Source organism: Spermophilus citellus (genome assembly GCF_964194105.1).
Source record: "Spermophilus citellus genome assembly, chromosome: 4".
Lineage (NCBI taxonomy): Eukaryota > Metazoa > Chordata > Mammalia > Rodentia > Sciuridae > Spermophilus > Spermophilus citellus.
Window position 1 is genome coordinate 184,823,438 of NC_138185.1, and position 21,143 is coordinate 184,844,580.

The following is a 21,143-nucleotide window of genomic DNA, read 5'->3' on the forward strand; positions in this document are numbered from 1 at the left end:
AATTTAGACTCATTTAAAATTGAGATTCAAGATTCAGAACATATTCCTAAAATTTTAGAAGTAATTAAGAAGACATTTTACATTATTCACAATTTGGGTGTTCTTTTAGTTAGTAAAAATTGATAGTAAATTAAAAATACTCTTAGAAGATTCTAAGAACAATTTGGTTTTTTTCTTTGTAAAATTTAGTTTATTTTATTACCTATTGTTATAGAGGCAGTAGTGAGCCTTTTACGGTTCCACAATAATAATGCTATATAAATCGTTGATCTTTCAAGGTTTCAGACTTAATGAGAACATTATCTGTTTTTCTTTTTTATTTAAGTCCATCTTTGATTATCTAATGTGAAGTTCTATTAAAATATTTTGCAGAATTTTATTTTATAACAAATTTGAAAGGGTAGAATCTTTTGACTGAGATGTGGATTAATTGAACATAGATACATCTATTTAAAATTCTTGTTATTGAAGGTATAATTATTTCATATTCATCCAAGTGTCATGTGTTAGAATTTAACAAAGTAGATTCTGGGAAATTTCATACTTTCACAGTAAAATTGTTGTTCATATCAACAAATGGTGCTAGGAGAGCTGGATGTCCACATACAGAAGAATGAAGTTAGACCCTGACACATCACACCACATACACAAATTGACTCACAGTGGATCCTAAATCTAAATGTAATAGCTAAAACTGTAAAATGTTAGAATACTAAATCTTTGTCTCCTTGAATGAGACAGTGGTTTTTTTAGATATAACATTGAAAGTCCAACGGATGTAAGAAAATACAGATAAATGATACTTCATCGTAATTGAAAACATTTGTGCTTCAAAATGCTCCCAAGAAACTGAAAACACAACCAAAAGAAGGGCAAGTTTTTTTAATGGTCGCCTTTACATGTTCTGTATTTTTATTCCTTTTTTTCAGCCATAACTAATTCCAATTTAAATGTTTCAGTGCTGCTGTGGTATGTTTGGGTTCCTTGTACAAGAAGTTGGGTAGAATACTGGGTAACACCTTTACTGATACAGTGGGGAATATTCTCAAAGCTATGAAGAGTGCAGAGGTAAGTAACTGTAAATTCAACCAACAAATAACATGATAGCATTTTATAGATATTGTACTTTCTTATATTTATAAATTAAATATTTCTAGATGATGAACAGTATCTATTCTATATATTGAATCCTTATTACAAAAGTCGTAATTCTGTAGCATTTTATATAATTATATAAATACAAATGGACAAAAACTAAGATTATTCTTTTGACAGACCTTTCTGTTTCTTCCTCTCCATCTTTTTCATTTGATATTACTTTGTCAGAGCAAGTGCTTTACATATTTTTTAATTCTTTTTTTTTCCAGCCATGACTAATTCTAGTATAAATGCTGTTTCAATGCTGCTGTGGTATATTTGGGCTCTTTGTACAAGATGTTGGGTAGAATACAGGAACTACATATTTGGTAACTACTCAGTTCCCAAAGAATAGATCAGTTATTGTTCCAGCATCAGAGGGAAAAGGGAATTTAGTGAGAGGGAAAGAGCATGGAGAACATGTGACCAGGATCTAGTTGACTTTTTAATTGCTAGGGGAGTGTGTTTTTAGCCTTATCATTTACTACCCTGGAACACCCTTTGTTTTTGAGACTATTCATTTAACTTCCAAAATACTCTAATCTCTTGATTACAACTGTGGTATCACTAGTTTTGGAATTAGAATATTTGTATGTTTATATACAAAAAAATTTCAATCTGTGATTTGTATTATGTAGGGATAACTTATCAGTTTTAAATTTTTTTAAATTTATGTATTCTAATTTGTTATTTATGACAGCAGAATGCATGTCAATTCATAGTACACATATAGAGCACAATTTTTCATTTCTCTGGTTATACACAAAGTAGAGTCACACCATTCATGTCTTCATATATGCACTTCGGGTAATGATATCCATCTCATTCCACCATCTTTCCTACTCCCCTTTGCCCAATCCAGAGTTCCTCCATTCCTTTCATTCTCCCCCACCACCATCCCCATTATGGATCAGTGTCCACATATCAGAGGGAACATTCGGCCTTTGGTTTTTTTGGGATTGGCTTACTTTACTTAGCATGGTATTCTGCAGCTCCATCCGTTTACCTGCAGAAACCATGATTTTATTCTCCTCTAATGCTGAGTAATATTCTATTGTGTATATATACCATAGTTTCTTTATCCATTCATCTACTGAAGGGCACCTAGGTTGGGTCCACAGTTTAGCTATTGTGCATTGTGCTGCTGTAAACATTGATGTGGCTGCGTCACTGTGGTATGCTGTTTTTTAAGTCCTTTGGATATAAACTGAGGAGTGGGATAGCTGGGTCAAATGGTGGTTCCATTCCAAGTTTTCTGAGGAATCTCCATAGTGCTTTCCAGATTAGTTGCACCAATTTGCAGTCCCACCAGCAATGTAAGAATGTACCTTTTCCCCCACATCCTCACCTACACTTATTGTTGCATGTACTCTTAATAACTGCCATTCTGTCTGATGTGAGATGAAAAGTTAAAGAGTAGTTTTGATTTGCATTTCTCTAATTGCTAGAGATGTTGAACATTTTTTCATGTATTTGTTGATTGATTGTATATCTTCTTCTGAGAAGTGACATTTAGTTCCTTAACCCATTTATTGATTTGGGTTATTTGTTTTATTGGTGTTAAGTTTTTTGGGTTCTTAGTGCTCTATCTGATGTGCATGTGGTAAAAATTTACTCCTATTCTATAGGCTGTATGTTTACTTCACTGATTGTTTCTTTTATTGAGAAGAAGCTTTTCCGTTTGAATCCATCTCATTCATTGATTCTTGATTTTATTTCTTGCACTATAGTAGTAGCCTTGTTAAGAAAGTTGGGGCCTAATCCAACATGATGAAGATTTGGGCCTACTTTTTCTTCTGTTAGGCACAGGGTCTCTGGTCTAATTCCTAAGTCCTTGATCCATTTTGAGTTGAGTTTTGTGCATGGTGAGAGATAGGGGCTTAATTTTATTTTACTACTTATAGATTTCTAGTTTTCCCAGGACCATTTGTTAAAGAGGCTGTCTGTTCTCCAATATATATTTTTGGCACCTTTGTCTAGTATGAGATAGCTATATTTATTTGGGTTCCTCTCTGTGTCCTCTATTCTGTACCATTGGTCTACAAGTCTGTTCTGGTGCCAGTTCCATGCTGTTTTTGTTACTGTTGCTGTGTAGTATAGTTTAAGGTCTGGTATAGTGATGCCACCTGCTTCATCTTCTTGCTAATGAATGCTTTGGCAATTCTGGCTCTCTTATTTTTCCAGATGAATTTCATGAATGCCTTTTCTATTTCTGTGAAGAATGTTATTGGGATTTTCATTGGAATTTCATTAAATCTATATAGTGCTTTTGGTAGTATGGTCATTTTGACAATATTAATTATGCCTATCCAAGAACAAGGGAGATCTCTCTTTTTTAAATATTTTTTTAGTTATAGTTGGACACAATACCTTTATTTTATTTATTTGTTTTTATGTGGTACTGAGGATCTAACCCAGCACCTCGCACATACTAGGTGAGTGCTCTACCACTGAGCCACAACCCCAGCCCGAGAACAAGGTACATCTTTCCATCTTCTAAGGTCTTCTTTAATTTCTTTCTGTAGCATTCTGTAGCTTTTGTTGTGGATGTCTTTCACCTCTTTCATTAAGTTGATTCCGAAGTATTTTATGTTTTTTGAGGCTATTGTAAATTCCTCATTTCTATTTCAGAGGATTTGTCACTGATATACAGAAATGTCTGATTTATGGGTGTTGATTTTATATCCTGCTATTTTGCTGAATTTATTTATTTTCTAGAAATTTTCTGGTGGAATTTTTTAGGTCTTCTATGTATAGAATCGTATCATCGGTAAATAGTAATAATTTGAATTGTTCTTTTCCTGTCAGTATCCCTTTAATTTCTTGGGGCCCCACTCCTGTGATGTTGGACACCTGGTTTTATCTCCTTACATTGCCTATCAACCTTACAATTCCTGGTCTCTAATGTAGTCTCTAAACTGTATCTCACTCACCCCCTCCATTTCTACCTTCCTAATTAGGAACCTCTCTCCAAAGGTCTTGTGGGCTGCTCTCTAAGGGTTGTGCATCTGTCTGTCGCTGAGAGCTGTTTGTATTGGGCGGTTCAGGACCAGGCTTTGGGAGCTATGGACTGGACACGTAGCCTCAAGCATTGTGTCAAGTTAGTGGCCGCCGGGGTGAGGGGGGAATTGGGGACTATAGGTACCTTAATATTGCTTACAGGCCCCAGCTGGTGTTCCAAGCTGGGAGTTGTCTCAACTAAAGATGGTGATAAAGGTGCCTCAAGATGGAGGCAGATGCTTTCAGAGATGGGGTGTTGCATTGGAATGGGCCAGGTGTTCAGAGATGCAGCTCTGTGGAATGCAGTGTTGTGGCTGGCGGCTGTCTCCAGACCATCTGCAGTGTCCCCAGGTGTAGGCTACCATACGTAGGGGAATATGGCAGTGGTTGCAAAGTCCCAAGATGGAGGTGACCAGGGGGTCCCACATTGGTAAATGGGGGTCCACACAGGAGTGGTCACCAGAGGTCCTGCATGTGGGCAGCGGCCAAGGGTCCTACATGGGAGCACTTTTAAATTAAAAAAAAAAATCACATCAGTTACTCTTCTTACCTTAGGAAAAGTCTAGAAAACAGCTATTAAATGATTTGTAGATGTACAGGATAAGTACACATTTTTTGAAATGTAACAAGGCAACACATGGGGTATTCAAATATAGACTATGTTAATTTTCAAAATGGATATAGCTGATTCATGAATTTTTTTTATTAGTTGCTCAAAACATTACAATGATCTTGACATATCATATATCATACATTTGATTCAAATGGGGTATGAATTCTTATTTTTCCCACGTGTACAAATTGCAGGATCACATTGGTTATACAGCCACGATTATACATACTGCCATACTAGTGTCTTTTGTATTCTTCTGCCCTTCCTATCCCCTTCCTATCCCTCCCTCCCCTCCACACCCCTCCCATCACCTCTCTCTACCCTATCAACTATAACTCCTTTCTTTTTTTTTTTAAAGAGAGAGTGAAAGGAGAGAGAGAGAGAGAATTTTTAATATTTATTTTTTAGTTCTCGGCCGACACAACATCTTTGTTGGTATGTGGTGCTGAGGATTGAACCCGGGCCGCACGCATGCAAGGCGAGCGCGCTACCGCTTGAGCCACATCCCCAGCCCTATAACTCCTTTCTTTCTCTTTCTTTTTTTCCCCTTCCCCCCTCACATCCTCTTTTTTTTTTTTTTAGAAAATTTTAATATTTATTTATTTATTTTAGTTTTCAGCGGACACAACATCTTTGTTTGTATGTGGTGCTGAGGATCGAACCCGGACCGCAGGCATGCCAGGCGAGCGTGCTACCGCTTGAGCCACATCCCCAGCCCATCACATCCTCTTATATGTAATTTTGTTTAACAGTGAGGGTCTCCTTCCGTCTTCCATGCAATTCCCCTTGTCTCTCCCATTCCCTCCCACCTCTCATCCCTGTTTAATGATAATCTTCTTCTCATGCTCTTCCTCCCTTCTCTGTTTTGAGTCGCCCCCCCCCTTATAACAAAGAAGACATTTGGCGTTTGTTTTTTAGGGATTGGCTAACTTCACTTAGCATAATCTGCTCTAATGCCATATATTTCCCTGCAAATGCCATGATTTTGTTATTTTTTAGTGCTGAATAATATTCCATTGTGTATAAAAGCCACATTTTTAATCCATTCATCTATTGAAGGGCATCTAGGTTGGTTCCACAGTCCATCTATTGTGAATTGTGCCACTATGAACATTGATGTAGCTGTATCCCTGTAGTATGCTCTTTTTGGGTCTTTTGGGAATAGTCCAAGAAGGGGAATAGCTGGGTCGAATGGTGGTTCCATTCCCAGCTTTCCAAGGAATCTCCATACTGCTTTCCAAATCGGCCGCACCAATTTGCAGTCCCACCAGCAATGTACAAGGGTACCCTTTTCCCCACATCCTCGCCAGCACTTGTTGTTGTTGTTTGACTTCATAATGGCTGCCATTCTTACTGGAGTGAGATGGTATCTTAGAGTGGTTTAAATTTGCATTTCTCTGACTGCTAGAGATGGTGAGCATTTTTTCATGTATTTGTTGATTGATTGTATATCCTTCTCTGAGAAGTGTCTGTTCAGATCCTTGGCCCATTTGTTAATTGGGTTATTTGTTTTCTTATTGTTCAATATTTTGAGTTCTTTATATACTCTGGAGATTAGGGCTCTATCTGAAGTGTGAGGGGTAAAAATTTGTTCTCAGGATGTAGGCTCCCTATTTACCTCTCTTATTGTTTCTCTTGCTGAGAAAAAATTTTTTAGTTTGAATACATCCCATTTGTTGATTCTTGATTTTAATTCTTGTGCTATAGGTGACCTATTTAGGAATTCGGAGCCCGACCCCACGAGATGGAAATTAGAGCCAACTTTTTCTTCTATTAGACGCAGAGTTTCTGGTTTGATTCCTAGCTCCTTGATCCATTTTGAGTTAACTTTTGTGCATGGTGAGAGAAAGGGATTCAGTTTCATTTTGTTGCTTATGGATTTCCAATTCTCCCAGCACCATTTGTTGAAGATGCTATCCTTTCTCCATTGCATGCTTTTAGCACCTTTGTCTAATATAAGGTAGTTGTAATTTTGTGGATTGGTCTCTGTGTCCTCTATTCTGTACCATTGGTCTACCCGCCTGTTTTGGTACCAGTAACATGCTGTTTTTGTTACAATTGCTCTGTAATATAGTTTTAAATCTAGTATTGCTATACTGCCTGTTTCACTCTTCCTGCTTAGAATTGCTTTTGCTATTCTGGCTCTTTTATTTTTCCAGATGAATTTCATGATTGCTTTTTCTATTTCTGTGAGAAATGCCATTGGGATTTTGATTGACACTGCATTAAACCTATAGAGTACTTTTGGTAATATGGCCATTTTAATGATATTAGTTCTGCCTATCCATGAACAAGGTATATCTTTCCATCTTCTAAGGTCTTCTTCTATTTCTCTCTTTAGGGTTCTGTAGTTTTCATTGTATAGGTCTTTCACCTCTTTTGTTAGATTGATACCCAAGTATTTTTTTTTTTTTGAGGATATTGTGAATGGGGTGGTTGTCCTCATTTCCATTTCAGAGGATTTGTCACTGATATACAGGAATGCCTTTGACTTATGCATGTTGATTTTATATCCTGCCACTTTGCTGAATTCATTTACTAGCTCTAGAAGTTTCTTTTTTTTTTTTTAAGAGAGAGAGAGAGGAATTTTTTAATATTTATTTTTTAGTTTTTGGCGGACACAACATCTTTGTTTTGTATGTGGTACTGAGGATCGGACCCGGGCCGCACGCATGCCAGGCGAGTGCACTACCGCTTGAGCCACATCCCTAGCCCCTAAAGTTTCTTGGTAGAACCTTTTGAGTCTGCTAGGTATAGGATCATGTCTCTCGCATTTAGTGCTAATTTAAGTTCTTCTTTTCCTATCTTTATGCCTTTAATTTCTTTCATCTGTCTAATTGCTCTGGCCAGTGTTTCGAGAACTATGTTGAATAGAAGGGGTGAGAGAGGGCATCCCTGTCTTGTTCCAGATTATAGAGGGAATGCCTTCAATTTTTCTCCGTTTAGAATGATGCCAGCCTGAGGCTTAGCATAGATAGCTCTTACAATGTTGAGGTAAGTTCCTGTTATCCCTAATTTTTCTAGTGTTTTGAACCTGAAGGGATGTTGTACTTTGAATACTTTTTCTACGTCTATCGAGATGATCATATGGTTCTTATCTTTAAGTCTATTGATGTGATGAATAACATTTATCGATTTCCCTATATTGAACCAGCCTTGCATCCCAGGGATGAATCCTACTTGATCATGGTGCACAATCTTTTTGATACGTTTTTGTATCCGATTTGCCAGAATTTTATTGAGGAGTTTTGCATCTATGTTCATTAGAGACATTGGTCTGTAGTTTTCTTTCTTTGAAGTGTCTTTGTCTGGTTTAGGAATCAGGGTGATGTTGGCCTCGTAGAATGAATTTGGAAGAGCTCCCTCTTTTTCTATTTCCTGAAATAGCTTGAAAAGTATTGGTATCAGTTCTTCTTTAAAGGTTTTGTAGAACTATTCTGTGTACCCATCTGGTACTGGGCTTTTCTTGGTTGGTAGTCTTTTGATGGCTTCTTCTATTTCCTCAATTGATATTGGTCTGTTTAAGTTGTGTGTATCCTCCTGACTCAATATGGGCAAATCATATGACTTAAGAAATTTATCGATGTCTTCACTGTCTTCTATTTTATTGGAATACAAGGTTTCAAAATAATTTCTAATTATCTTCAGTATTTCTGTAGTGTCTGTTGTGATATTGCCTTTTTCATCCCGTATGCTAGTAATTTGAGTTCTCTCTTTCTCTTCGTTAGCATGGCTAAGAGTCTGTCAATCTTATTTATTTTTTCAAAGAACCAACTTTTAGTTTTGTCAATTATTTTCAATTGTTTCTTTTGTTTTAACTTCATTGATTTCAGCTCTGATTTTAATTATTTCTTGCCTTCTACTACATTTGCTGTTGTTTTGCTCTTCTTTTTCTAGGGTTTTGAGATGAAGTGTGAGATCATTTATTTGTTGGTTTTTTCTTTTTTTCAGGAATGAACTCCAAGCAGTGAATTTTCCCCTTAGAACTGCTTTCATTGTGTCCGATAGATTCCGATATGTTGTGTCTGTGTTTTCATTTATCTCTAAGAATTTTTTGATTTCCTCCTTGATGTTTTCTGTAACCCATTGATCATTCAGTAACATATTGTTCATTCTCCAAGTGATGTAGGATTTTTCCTTCCTTCTTTTATCGTTGATTTCCAGTTTCATTCCATTATGATCAGATAAGATGCATGGTATTATCTCCACTCCTTTATAATTTCTAAGAGTTGCCCTGTGACATAATATATGGTTCTTTTTGAGAAGGACCCATGTGCTGCTGAGAAAAAAGTATATCCACTTGATGATGGTTGATATATTCTATATATGTCAGTTAAGTCTAGGTTATTAATTGTGAGTTTTATAGTTTCTTTATTCAACTTTTGTTTGTAAGATCTGTCCAGTGGTGAGAGAGGTGTGTTAAAGTCACCCATAATTATTGTGTTGTGGTCTGTTTGTCTCTTGAACTTGAGGAGAGTTTGTTTTATGAACGTAGCAGCACCATTGTTTGGTGCATAAATATTGATAATTGTTATGTCTTGTTGGTGAATGGTTCCCTTTAACAGTATATAGTGTCCTTCTTTATCCCTTTTGATTAACTTAGACTTGAAGTCAATTTTATTCGATATGAGTAAGGCCACCCCTGCTTGCTTCCAAGGACCATGTGAGTGGTATGATTTTTCCCAACCTTTCACCTCCAGCCTGTGTATGTCTTTTCCTATCAGATGAGTCTCCTGAAGGCAGCATATTGTTGGATCTGTTTTTTTAATTCAGGTTACCAGCCTATGTCGCTTTATTGGTGAGTTTAAGCCATTAACGTTTAGGGTTACTATTGATATACGCTTTGTACTTTGGTCATGTTTGTCTGTTTATTTATTTATTTATTTATTTTTAATTTGGTTTGTTTTTCCCTCTTTGACTAGTCCCCCCCCCCCCGCACTTACTGAGGTACTTCCCACTGTTGGTTTTGGTTGTTGTTTTTCATTTCCTCTTCGTGTATTGTTTTGCCTAAAATGCTTTACAGTGCTGGTTTTCTGGCTGCGAATTCTTTTAACTTTTGTTTTTCGTGAAATATTTTTATTTCATTATCAAACCTGAAGCTTAATTTTGCTGGATACAATATTCTTGGTTGGCACCCATTATCTTTCATTGTTTGAAATACGTTGTTCCAGGATCTTCTCACTTTCAGCGTCTGTGATGAAGAATCGGCCATTAACCTAATTGGTTTACCCCTGAATGTAATCTGCCTCCTTTCTCTTGTAGTTTTTAATATTCTCTCCTTGTTCTGTATGTTGGATATCTTCATAATGATGTGTCTTGGAGTTGGTCTATTGTGGTTTTGTATGTTCGGCGTCCTGTAGGCTTCTAGGATTTCGACATCTGGTTCATTTTTCATGTCTGGAAAGTTTTCTAAAATTATTTCATTTAACAGATTGTTCATTCCTTTGGTTTGGACCTCTATACCTTCCTCTATCCCAGTGACTCTTAATTTTTTTTTTATGATATCCCATATCTCTTGGATATTTTGCTCATGGTTTCTTACCAGCCTTTCTGAGTTGACTAAACTCTTTTCGGGATGATATATTTTGTCTTCATTGTTTGATGTTCTGACTTCTACTTGATCTACTCTATTGGTAATACTCTATTTGAATTTTTAATTTTGTTTATAGTTTCCTTCATTTCTAGGATTACTGTTTGATTTTTTTTTATAACCTCTATCTCCCGGTAGAGTTGTTCTTTTGCTTCTTGAATTTGTTTATGTAATTCATTGTCAAAGTGTTCTTTCATTGTTTGCATTTGCTGTCTGATGACTTCTTTAAGATTCCATTTCATCTGAGTCAGGTATGCCTTGAGTTCTTTGTCTGACCATTTTTCTGATGCCTCTAGGTTCTCCTGTAAATTTAAGCTGTCCTGCATTGTTTGTAATCCTTTTCTCCTTGTTTTTTCATGATGCTCACGTTACTTTCCAGCTCTGTTTGACTGCTGTGTTACTATTTTCTCCTATAAATTTGTTTTGGTTTTGTGTATGTCCGGGATCTGTCCTTTGTGATGGGAGACAATGTCTAGAGATGTTGGGTTTTATTGTAATTTAAAGCAAATTCATTCGTTTCATAAAAGGCATACGGATTCTGATGTATAGCAATCTGCGGTTTGGTCTTGGGACTTTATGATAAGGTCAGGTGATGTGATGGTATGGGGGTTAATATATCTTAGCTACCTTGGAAGATTGCTCTACTGAAGGGGGATATTAACAAGAGAATGGACCTGGGCTGGGGTTGTGGCTCAAGCGGTAGTGCGCTCGCCTGGCATGCATGCGGCCCGGGTTCGATCCTCAGCACCACATACCAACAAAGATGTTGTGTCTGCCGAGAAGTAAAAAATAAATATTAAAAATTCTCTCTCTCTCTCTCTCTCTCTCTCTCTCTCTCTCCTCTCTCTCTTTAAAAAAAAAAAAAAAAGAGAATGGACCTGAGTATTGGGGGTAGCTAGGGACTTGGGAGCACTATAGACAGCCTCGGAACATTCACCTATTTGCATTTAGTAGATTACATGTAATAGAAGTCGTAATGCTTGGGAGGAAAGGTAGAGGAAGGGGAAGGAAGAAGTCACTAAAGAGAAAGGGACAGAGAAAAATACGTAGTATAAAAGAAAAGGGAAAAATAAAATTTGAAAAAAAAAGATAAATACAGTCTTAGAGTTCTATTATCTTCTCTTCCAGTAGGTGGAGCTGTGCCCTCTGGGCCAAGCTTCTGCCCTCAAAACGCAGGAAACAATCCCTGTGAGGCGGCTCCTTTTCCCCAGCTGGGTGGCTCTCCAATCCTGGTCGCCCAGGGCTGTTCCTGGTCTCCAGCTCCCCCGCTTCTCCTGCCAGCCAGGCCCCACGCACCGGTGCCGTTCTCCACAGATCTAGCTACATGCTGGGCCTGCAGCCCCCTGGATGCCCTGTTCTCTTGAACGACTGGGCACTCTCTCTGTTTGCCATTCACCCAGACCCCAAGGTTGTAGAGCATAGGGGCTGGGGGCTGTCAGCTTATTTTGCCTGATTCCCTCCGGTAACCACGCCCGGAGAGCTGGCGAAAAAGGCCTCGGCTGTCACCGCTGATGGGAGGGGGAGTTGTAGGTCAGGTGCCCCTCCTGTTTCCCTTGGTTCTGATAATCACGCCCATGGAGAGCTGGGGAGAGATATTTGAGATTTCCCAGCTGTATGGATATGGTGGGGTGAGGGTCACACACGTGTTGTAGCCGATTTCGCTGCAAAGCGATCCCATCCGCCAAACTCTGATGAATTCAGTTCTCTGCTATGGTGGATGCCAGTCTCCTTGCCTGGGTGTCCGATGGGAAGGGTGGGTCTGGTCTGTCTCTCCTAAGTCCCTACCTCAGATCTTGTTCTGCTGACCCATGGAGGCTCAGTTGGCACCTCCTCAAAGGATCCGAAGTTTTGTTTCTCTAAGCTGCTTGCGGATCTCCATAGCGCTGAGTCACCTCTGACTGCTGCGGGTCGCCAATCAACCAGCCAGTACCTCCGGCGCAGGGTGGCCTGGATTGACCCGCGCCTAAGCACGCTGACGCCTCTGAGAAGCTCAAACTCCTGGCTTAGGTTTCACCTCAGCCCGACTTTGCTGGACGTTCCTTAGCAGACAGCATCCAGTCATTCTGAAGTCTCTCTCTGCCAGTGTAGCTGAGGAGGTCATGGGAGAGCTACCTCCCCACCCACCGCCATGTTCTTCCCCTTATAATTCTGTAATCCCAGCAGCTCAGGAGGCTGAGGCAGGAGGATCGCAAGTTCAGGGCCAGCCTCAGCAACTTAGTAAGTTCCTGAGACGGAGGTTCAACCAAGAGATTTAATTGGGGGGCTGCCCAAAGGGGAAGAAAAGAAGAGGCAGAGAGAGGAGAGGAGGAGGGCAGAGACAAAGAGAAAGAGCAGAGAGCCGAGAGAAAAAAGAGGAAGAGGGCAGAGAGGAGGAGAGGAAGAGGGCAGAGCTGATTCATGACTTTTTTAAGAACTGAAGTCTCTAGCACTACTGCTGAAGAAATCTGTTAAACATATCACTTCTCAGTAATAGTTTCCTGAAAGATCAAAAATGATGATTGAGGAGAAGATAATTTTTAACATACGTAGTTTGATTTTATTAAAAAAGTGGATGTCAGTAAAAGATTTCATTTACTAGAATATAGCCATTTTAAGTTTTGTTTCCCACTGGACATCCATATGTAGTAGAACAAACCCCTCTCTCTCACCCTACGCAAAACCCAACTCAAAGTGAATCAAGAACCTAGGCATTGGAACAGAGACCTGCATGTACTGCAAGAAAAAGTAGGCCAACTCTTCACTATGTTGGCTTAGGAACCGTATTCCTCAATACAACTTCTAAAGCACAAGAATTAAAATCAAGAATCAATAAATGGGATAGTATCAAACTAAAAAGCTTCTTCATAGCAGAAGAAGTAATCAAGAACATAAAGAGAGAGCCTACAGAATGGGAGAAGATCTTTGCTACCTGCGCCTCAGATAGAGCATTAATCTCCAGAATATAGAAAGAATTCAGAAAACTTAACACCAAAAATTAAAATAAAATGAAGTAACCCAATCAATAAATGGGCAAAGGAACTTCACAGAAGAACTTCACAGAAGAAGAAATACAAAGAATCAAAAAATATATTTTAAAAAATGTTCAACATCTCTAGCAATTAGAAAAATGCAAATTAAAACTACACTGAGATTCCATCTCACTCCAGTCAGAATGGCAATCATCAAGAATACAAGTAACATGGGGTGTGGTGGCATATGCCTATAATCCCAGTGGCTCAGGAGGCTGAGGCAGGAGGATCACAAGTTCAAAGCCAGCCTTAGCAAGGCACTAAGCAACTCAGTGGGATCCTGTCTCTAATTAAAAATACAAAATAGGACTGGGGATGTGGCTCAGTGGTTGAGTGTCCCTGAATTCAATCCCTGCTACCCTCCCCCCCCAAAAAAAATTCAAGTAATAATAAATGTTGGTGAGGATGTGGTGGAAAAAGTTTCACTCATACATTGCTGTTGAGACTACAAATTAGTGCAACCATTCTGGAAAGCAGTATGGAGATTCCTGTGAGAACTTGGAATGGAACCACCATTTAACCCAGTTATCCCACTCCTCAGTTTATATCCCAAAGATTTAAAATCAGCATACTACAGTGATACACCCACATCAATATTTATAGCAACTCAATTCATAATAGCCAAGCTAAGGAACCAACCAAGGTTCCTTTCAACAGATGAATGGATAAAAAAAAATGTGGCATATATACACAATGGAATAATACTTGGCCATAAAGAAGAATGAAATTATGGCATTGGCCAGTAAATGGATGGAACTGGAAAATATCATGCTAAGCAAAGTAAGCCAGCCCAAAAAACCAAAGACAGAATGTTCTCCTTGATTGTGGATGCTAACCCACAACAAGGGAAGGTAGGGAGGGAAAGAATAGAAGTTCGTTGGATTAGACAAAGGGGGTTGAAAGGAAAGGGGGGATGGGACTAGGACAGATAGTATAACTTTCCTATCCTTATATATGTACATAACCAGTGTAACTCCATGTCATGTACAACCACAAGAATGAGATTCTGCTTAGAATAAGTTATATTCCATGTGTGTATAATACATCAAAATATACTGTTATATATATATGTAAAGAACAAATAAAAATTATTTATAGTTTTTTTCCTCCTCTTACTTCCATTGGTTAAGCTATACTACGTTTTAGGCCTTATGGTTAATAGATTGTTCTATAGGCATCAAAAATTTTTAAATTATTTGTAAATTTATTATCGCTTTCTTATTTTTTACCTTTATGTGTTGGTTAGTCAGGTACCACAACAGTTCAGCAATATCAAAAGGAATTCCTACCTTTCACCCATTTTCATGCATGATACCCAACATTTGAGATTGGTATAAAAGGAAAATTCAGAGGTTTCTCATTAGATCCCATTTTATTTTGTATACCTATGAGTATTGTGCTTTTTTAAAATAAAGCTAATAGCTTTACTATGAAAATGATGCTTGGTACTAATCTTTGTCTTCCTCCAGCTTTATATCTCCCTACGGTGCCCTTAACTTCTGGGTATATAAAAATCATTTTGGGCATTTGGTAAAACAACAATATAAGCAGCTACTATTTCTTGACTGTTTATCATGTGCCAGGCACTGTGATGAATGTTTATCCACAGGAGCTTATGTATGTCTCCTATTGGCTCTCTGAGGTTCATCTTACCCTCATTTTATAGAAGAGAAAAATAGTAAACTTATAGTCACACAGCTACTGAGAGTTAAAGATAAGATGGAAAATGGGTCTTTTTTTGGAGGAGGGGGGCAGGTACCAGGGATTGAACTCAGGGACACTCAATCACTGAGCCACATCCCTGCCCTATTCTGTATTTTATTTAGAGACCAAGTCTCAATGAGTTGCTCAATGCCTCACTTTTGCTCAAGCTGGCTTTGAACTTGCAATCCTCCTGTCTGAGCCTCCCAAACTACTGGGATTAGAGGCATTTGCCACCATGCCCTACTGAAACTCAGGTCTTTTTAATTCTAACTTCTGAGATAAACTATCCCAGTCTGTAATTAATAACAGAACATGAATAGCTGCCACATCTGTTGCGATTTTACTTTATGTCCACATTGTTCTAAGTACTTTACATGTACTCATTTGCTCATTATAACAGCCTATGAGTCAGATACTGTTACCTCTGTTTTACAAGTAAAGAAACAAATTTACCCAAGGTTTTATAGCCAATGGGTAGCAAAGCCTGTATATTTATTGTGTTACCTCATCTTATAGCCACTATTTATTAAATGCTTAATGACATGCAAGCTTTATGCTAGGCACTTTTCATATAGTTCCATTTAATCTTCACAGTAACCCAGTGAATAGTATTGTGTTGAAATGTAATATGTACAAATAATACTTTTCAAATAGTAAATAGAACTGTTCACGTTTCTTGATGTAGGATGGATTGGTTAGTATATACAAAAAAACTGAGTGTTTTTCTCATATGATGAGATAAACATCAGTGCTTAATGCTATTCTTTATGGTGGAATTTCTTTTCTTATTCAAGTTTTTTCTTGTTGGTAGTCTCAAGGTCGCTATGAAATTATGCTGAGCCTACAAAATATATTGAATGGACTTGGCGCTGCTGCTACACCATGCCACAGGGATGTTTATAAAGCTGCTAGATCCTGCTTAACAGATAGATCCATGGCTGTTCGTTGCGCTGCTGCAAAGGTAAAATGGTTTAGTAGTAAACTTCCTAAAACTTACATTAAGAAAATTAAAACTGATTATATCTCTGTGAAAAAACTACTAGTATCAGCTACATTATCTTAAAGCTGCAACATTGGTAATCAGCTAGGATTCTAATTTTAACAAATGAGGAAACTAAGGCCCAGAAAGTTTCATAATTTCTCAAGCTTTATCTCCCTGCAGTGCCTTTAACTTCTGGGGATATAAAAATCATTTTGGGCATTTGGTAAAACATCAATAATACAAGCAGCTACTATTTCTTGACTGTTTATTATGTGCCAGGCACTGTTCCAAGCAAGTAGTTCATAATACATTGTCAGTGTGTGGGAGATTTAAGTTTCCACTTACAAAATATGCATCCTACCTTAGCATGCTTCCTCTCCATATGTGTATAAACTAAAATTTTTATGTAAGGTTTATGTCATTATGTTCAAAGTGATTTTTATTTTGTTTTTAATCATGCTTTATTAACATAGTTGATTAGATAGTACATTGAAGTTGATTTTTTTTTGAATTATTCTCACAATTTCTCATAGCCAATAAAGGCATTTTACATGGCCTGCTGAGTTAGATGTGAGTGCTTCTCCCATTTTTTAAATGGCTTTATATAATATAACCTTTATAACTTTTAATAAGTTCATTATTTCTGCAATCATATAGATACTTTGAATTCATGTGTGTGTGTATTTTGTTAAGACTCTTATATTTTCCACAACTTACATAGATCTGAGCCTGACATTTATATTTTGTTTTTCATTAATTTGTTTGTCCAATTGAGTAGTGTCTTCTTGAACTTCAAAATGAGGCCATCTTTATGTGGAGTACTGACCTGGACAGTGTTGCCACACTATGTTTTAAGTCCTTTGAAGGTTCCAATTACGATGTGCGGATTTCAGTTTCAAAACTGTTGGGCACAATATTGGCTAAAGCTATAATTTCTAAGCATCCAGGAACAGGTAAAGTCATGTAATTATTTTCAGAATATCTTCTATAATTTTTCCTCATTGATTTAAACAAATACAGGTAAAATTACAATTACCCATTATTAACTTTGGAAAAGAAGCAGAATATAAATCAACTTCAGTTCAGAAACATTGCTGTTAGTCCTAAGAATTCAGTGTCAAACAATTCAGTAAAAATTTGAGGAAAAAATATAAGAACTCTTGAAGTGAAGTATGCTTTATTTTGTCATTTAAAAAAAAAAAATTATTGTGGGCTGGGGATATAGCTCAGTTGGTAGCGTGCTTGCCTCACATGCACAAGGCCCTGGGTTCAATCTCCAGAACCATAAAATAAATATATATATATATATATATATATGTATATATATATATATATATACATACATATATATATATATATATATATTGAAGTAATTATTCTATTCAAGAAGAGATAACACTTAAATCTTGAATTTTTATTATAAAGAAGCATATATTGATATTTGGGTTGCCATTTTCTTGTTTGGTACAAGGAAGCAAATGTTGTAGATAATTCCTAACAGTTATACAGATATTTGAAATTTACTGTTTCTGGACAGTTTGCTGTTGTGTTGGTTTTTATTCACTTTTTATACACTTTTAGGCCGTAAGCAAAGATGAGCTAGTTTTGAAAACAAGGGAGTTTGCTTGGATTATATTTATAGTGTATAATAAACACTGATGAATAATTGAAAATTTTCTTTATCATTCTATCTCAAAAGATTAAACAGTCTCAAACAAATGAAAATGGAAGTGTTCTGTAGTCCCTTGCTCCTCAAACATCCACAGACCAAAAGCATTGGCCTCACCTAGAGGTTTTAAGAAATGCATTGGGTCCCACCTAACTTACTAAATCAAAACTCTTATTTTAACAGAATCCCTATATAATTTGTATGCACATTAAATTATTTTGATAATCATTGCTCTGGAAGTCATTCATTGTTATATAAAAGAAGATTCTAATTTTTTCTAAAATAGTTTTTCTCAACCGTAGATGAGAAAGGACAGAATCAGATTCTGTGAGAAACATTAACAAACGATTCAACTTCTCATTCTCCAGTTGAGACCTACATGCTTAAAATTTATATGAAAATTTTACTTTTGTTCTTTTAATCTAGTAGCTCGCTAAGACTTTCTATTTTATGGAGCAGTTGTGGGTGGGGAGTACAGGGGAACAGATCATAAAAAATACAACCAGAGGGCTGAGGTTGTGGCCCAGTGGTAGAGCGCTTGCCTCACATGTGAAGCCCTGGGTTCGATCCTCAGTACCACATAAAAATAAATAAATAAAGGTATCATGTCCATTTACAATTTAAACAACAACAGCAACAAGAAAAAACCCAGCCAGAAAAAGAGTTGCATTTTAGAGGTAAAAATCTCAAGCTATCTAATAAATTGAAATTAGAAGATATGTTTAATCAAACCTACTTGAAAATGTGAATTGCTCATTTCTGCAAATATTATCATTAGTGATAGCACACAGTTGTAGTATAAGCAAGCAAAATATAGATTTGCATAACATGAATAACATTTAAACTTATACCTTCCTGTAATAGCAGAAAACCAGTACCACCATTTTTGTAATTAGGCTAAACAAAGTGAAGAATAATAAGCTTCACCCACTTTAAATCCTTCGGGCTACTTGTTAGAAATGCTTTCATCTTGCATCTCTAAGTCCTACCTTGTGTTATAACTAAGTTATTTTCATGCAGTTAAAAAAGTGATCTAGTTGTCATAATGGATTTTTTTTAAGTAGGTAAATAAAGCAAATACTGATAGTTTGAACCACTCAAATAATGTATAAAGATTATAAAGAACTTAAATTATTTTCCTAGTAAAACTAAAGGGTTCAAACATATAGCATATCATATCAAGGCAATTTTAAAAAAAATGAGTAAGGACGTTTTCCTGACTTTGTGATAAGCTGATGGGAATTTATGTAATCTTTTAAGATTACTTCATAACAGTGGCTCTTGTGGAGCTTATTTTCTTATACTAAGCCTTTCTAAAACCAGTGGGCAGTTCTCAGTCATCTTGTCCATTTAGCAACATTTAGTTCAGTTGATCCTCCTCTGTCCTTTTTTTCTGTTGCCTTTTACAATCCCATGCTCACTTGGTTTCCTTCTTCCTCACTAGAAATTCCTCTTCATTCTAGTTTGATGGTTCCCTGTCTCCTGAAGGCGTGGACTAGTACTTGGTCTTCCGTTCTTCTCTACATTTTCTCACTCTCTTGTGACCTTATACCATTTCATGGCTTCAGTTCCATTATATATTTATATATAGATATAGGAATTCCTGGATTGTTAGCCCCGCCTTCTGTCCTGGACATCACATTCTCATATTAAGATGCTCATTTGACATCTCATTTGAATGTCTATCTAATATTTGAGATTAACTTTCCCTAAACTGAGTGCTTGACCTTTTCATCCCCATTATGCAAACCTGCTCTACTTGCATACTTGCCCATATAGTAGGTGACATCTCTGTCCAGGTGTTTAAACCAAAATTCATGAAGTCACCCTTGTCTCCTTTCTTACATACTCAACATCTATAATACTTAACTACCCAGAATTAGGACTCTTTAGAGAATGTGTAATTCTGGGGCTGGGGCAGAGAAAGTCCAAGATGAGCCTGGAACACCTTGTGCCTTAAAGTAAGGAGCTCCTGCTACCAGAATTGTGAAGAAACTTAAAATCCAAGACATAATTAGCATTAAAATGATAGAAATGCATTATAACCTATTAAGTAAAAAAGGAATCTGTGAGTACATAATGAATATAAATAAATATAAAGAAAGAAAGCAAAGCCCCCCCCCTTTTAAGAAGGGGAATGCTAATCATTATCTATAGAAGGACTAGTTGTTAGAAATTAACTTTTTATAATCATAGTAATAAATTTATGCAGGTTGGAATCCTCAGTGGATTCTTGAGTGAAAATTTGATGGGTTACAGGTTATATATGCTCTCTTAAAATATTTCCTCACAAATCATATAGTAGTTTCAAATGATAATTTTATAATTGGACATACCTGGTGGACTCACCTTATTCATATGTTCAAAGCTATTATCACTGATGTGGGCACAAATTGACACCATGCTTGGGACTGCTTTCTGATGTTATATATTAAGGAAGATACAGTGTCATTTAAGTAGTTTTCTTCCAAAATTCTGAGGAAATACCAGACATTCAAATCAAGAGCCATTCTGTGAAACAAGTGGCTATAAATTTGTTCTTCAAAAGCAAAAAGGTAATGAGGGAAATAGGATGCATCCAGGTAAATGGTATATGGGATATATTCTTGCTTTTTAAATTTTTTGTAATTTTGAGGACTGTTTTGAAATAAACATTTAAAATATATATGTATTTATATCCATATTCCATCTACTCTTCTTTGCTGAACTACTACATTGATCCTCCTGCTTAAATTAATGAATCAATCCTAGTGGGTCTCCCTACTTTTCTACTTTTGCTTTCTCTATAGTCTGCTCTAAGCACAGCAGCAAAATGACAGATTTCATTATTCTTCTGCTCAAAGTTGTCCATTGGCACTTCATTTGAGTCACATCTTATTATAATCTGCAAGGTTGTGCCTCTGGCCTGTTTCCTACTAGACCTTCATTGCTCTCTCCCCATTGCTCTGCTTTAACTCATTGGGCATCATATCCACCCCCAAGCCCTTTCTGCCACAGCTGTTAATTCGGCTTAAAAACTTTTTATCCAGTTATCTTCATGCCTCATTCCCTTATTACGCTCAAACTGCTGTTCACATGTCACTCTTTCAATGAACCTTCCCCTGATAACCCTATTTAAAAATCACAAACTTCCCTCTATCCCCAGTATTCCTAACCTCATTTACCCTATTCCAATGTATTGTTTTGAATCATTGTTTAATGTTTTACTTAGTCATTTATTATTACTTATTGTTGTCTTGTCTTCCTAGAAGTTGTTATCTGCAAGGGCATGGATTTTGTACTATTCACTAATGTTTCTCTCCAAAATGCCAGTGTAGACTTTCATTTGTCTCAGATTGTTTTCTCCTCATTAGGCTAGAGACTAGATTTTTTATTATAACATTATCAAAAGTTTATATCTCTACTACTGTATGATTTGGGTTCATAACAAGTGACAGAGC

At 36.9% G+C, this 21,143-nt stretch overlaps 1 protein-coding gene across 11 annotated transcripts in view; it reads left to right on the forward strand.

The window, feature by feature from the left end:
- HEATR5A (HEAT repeat containing 5A) overlaps nucleotides 1-21,143 on the forward strand; it is a 126,740-nt gene that overhangs the window by 18,001 nt on the left and 87,596 nt on the right. For 9 of the 11 annotated variants that reach the window (XR_014021884.1, XM_081293446.1, XM_081293453.1 and 6 more), the window contains exons 4-6: nucleotides 960-1,068; nucleotides 15,864-16,013; nucleotides 16,813-16,987. Coding sequence is in view for 8 of the 11 variants with exons in the window: in XM_081293446.1 (XP_081149572.1) it covers nucleotides 960-1,068; nucleotides 15,864-16,013; nucleotides 16,813-16,987 (434 nt within the window). In the remaining 3 variants the exon portion in view is untranslated. Of the gene's footprint in view, nucleotides 1-959; nucleotides 1,069-15,863; nucleotides 16,014-16,812; nucleotides 16,988-21,143 lie in introns of those variants that run through there. The other 2 variants (XM_081293447.1, XM_081293448.1) reach the window with 2 other exon arrangements.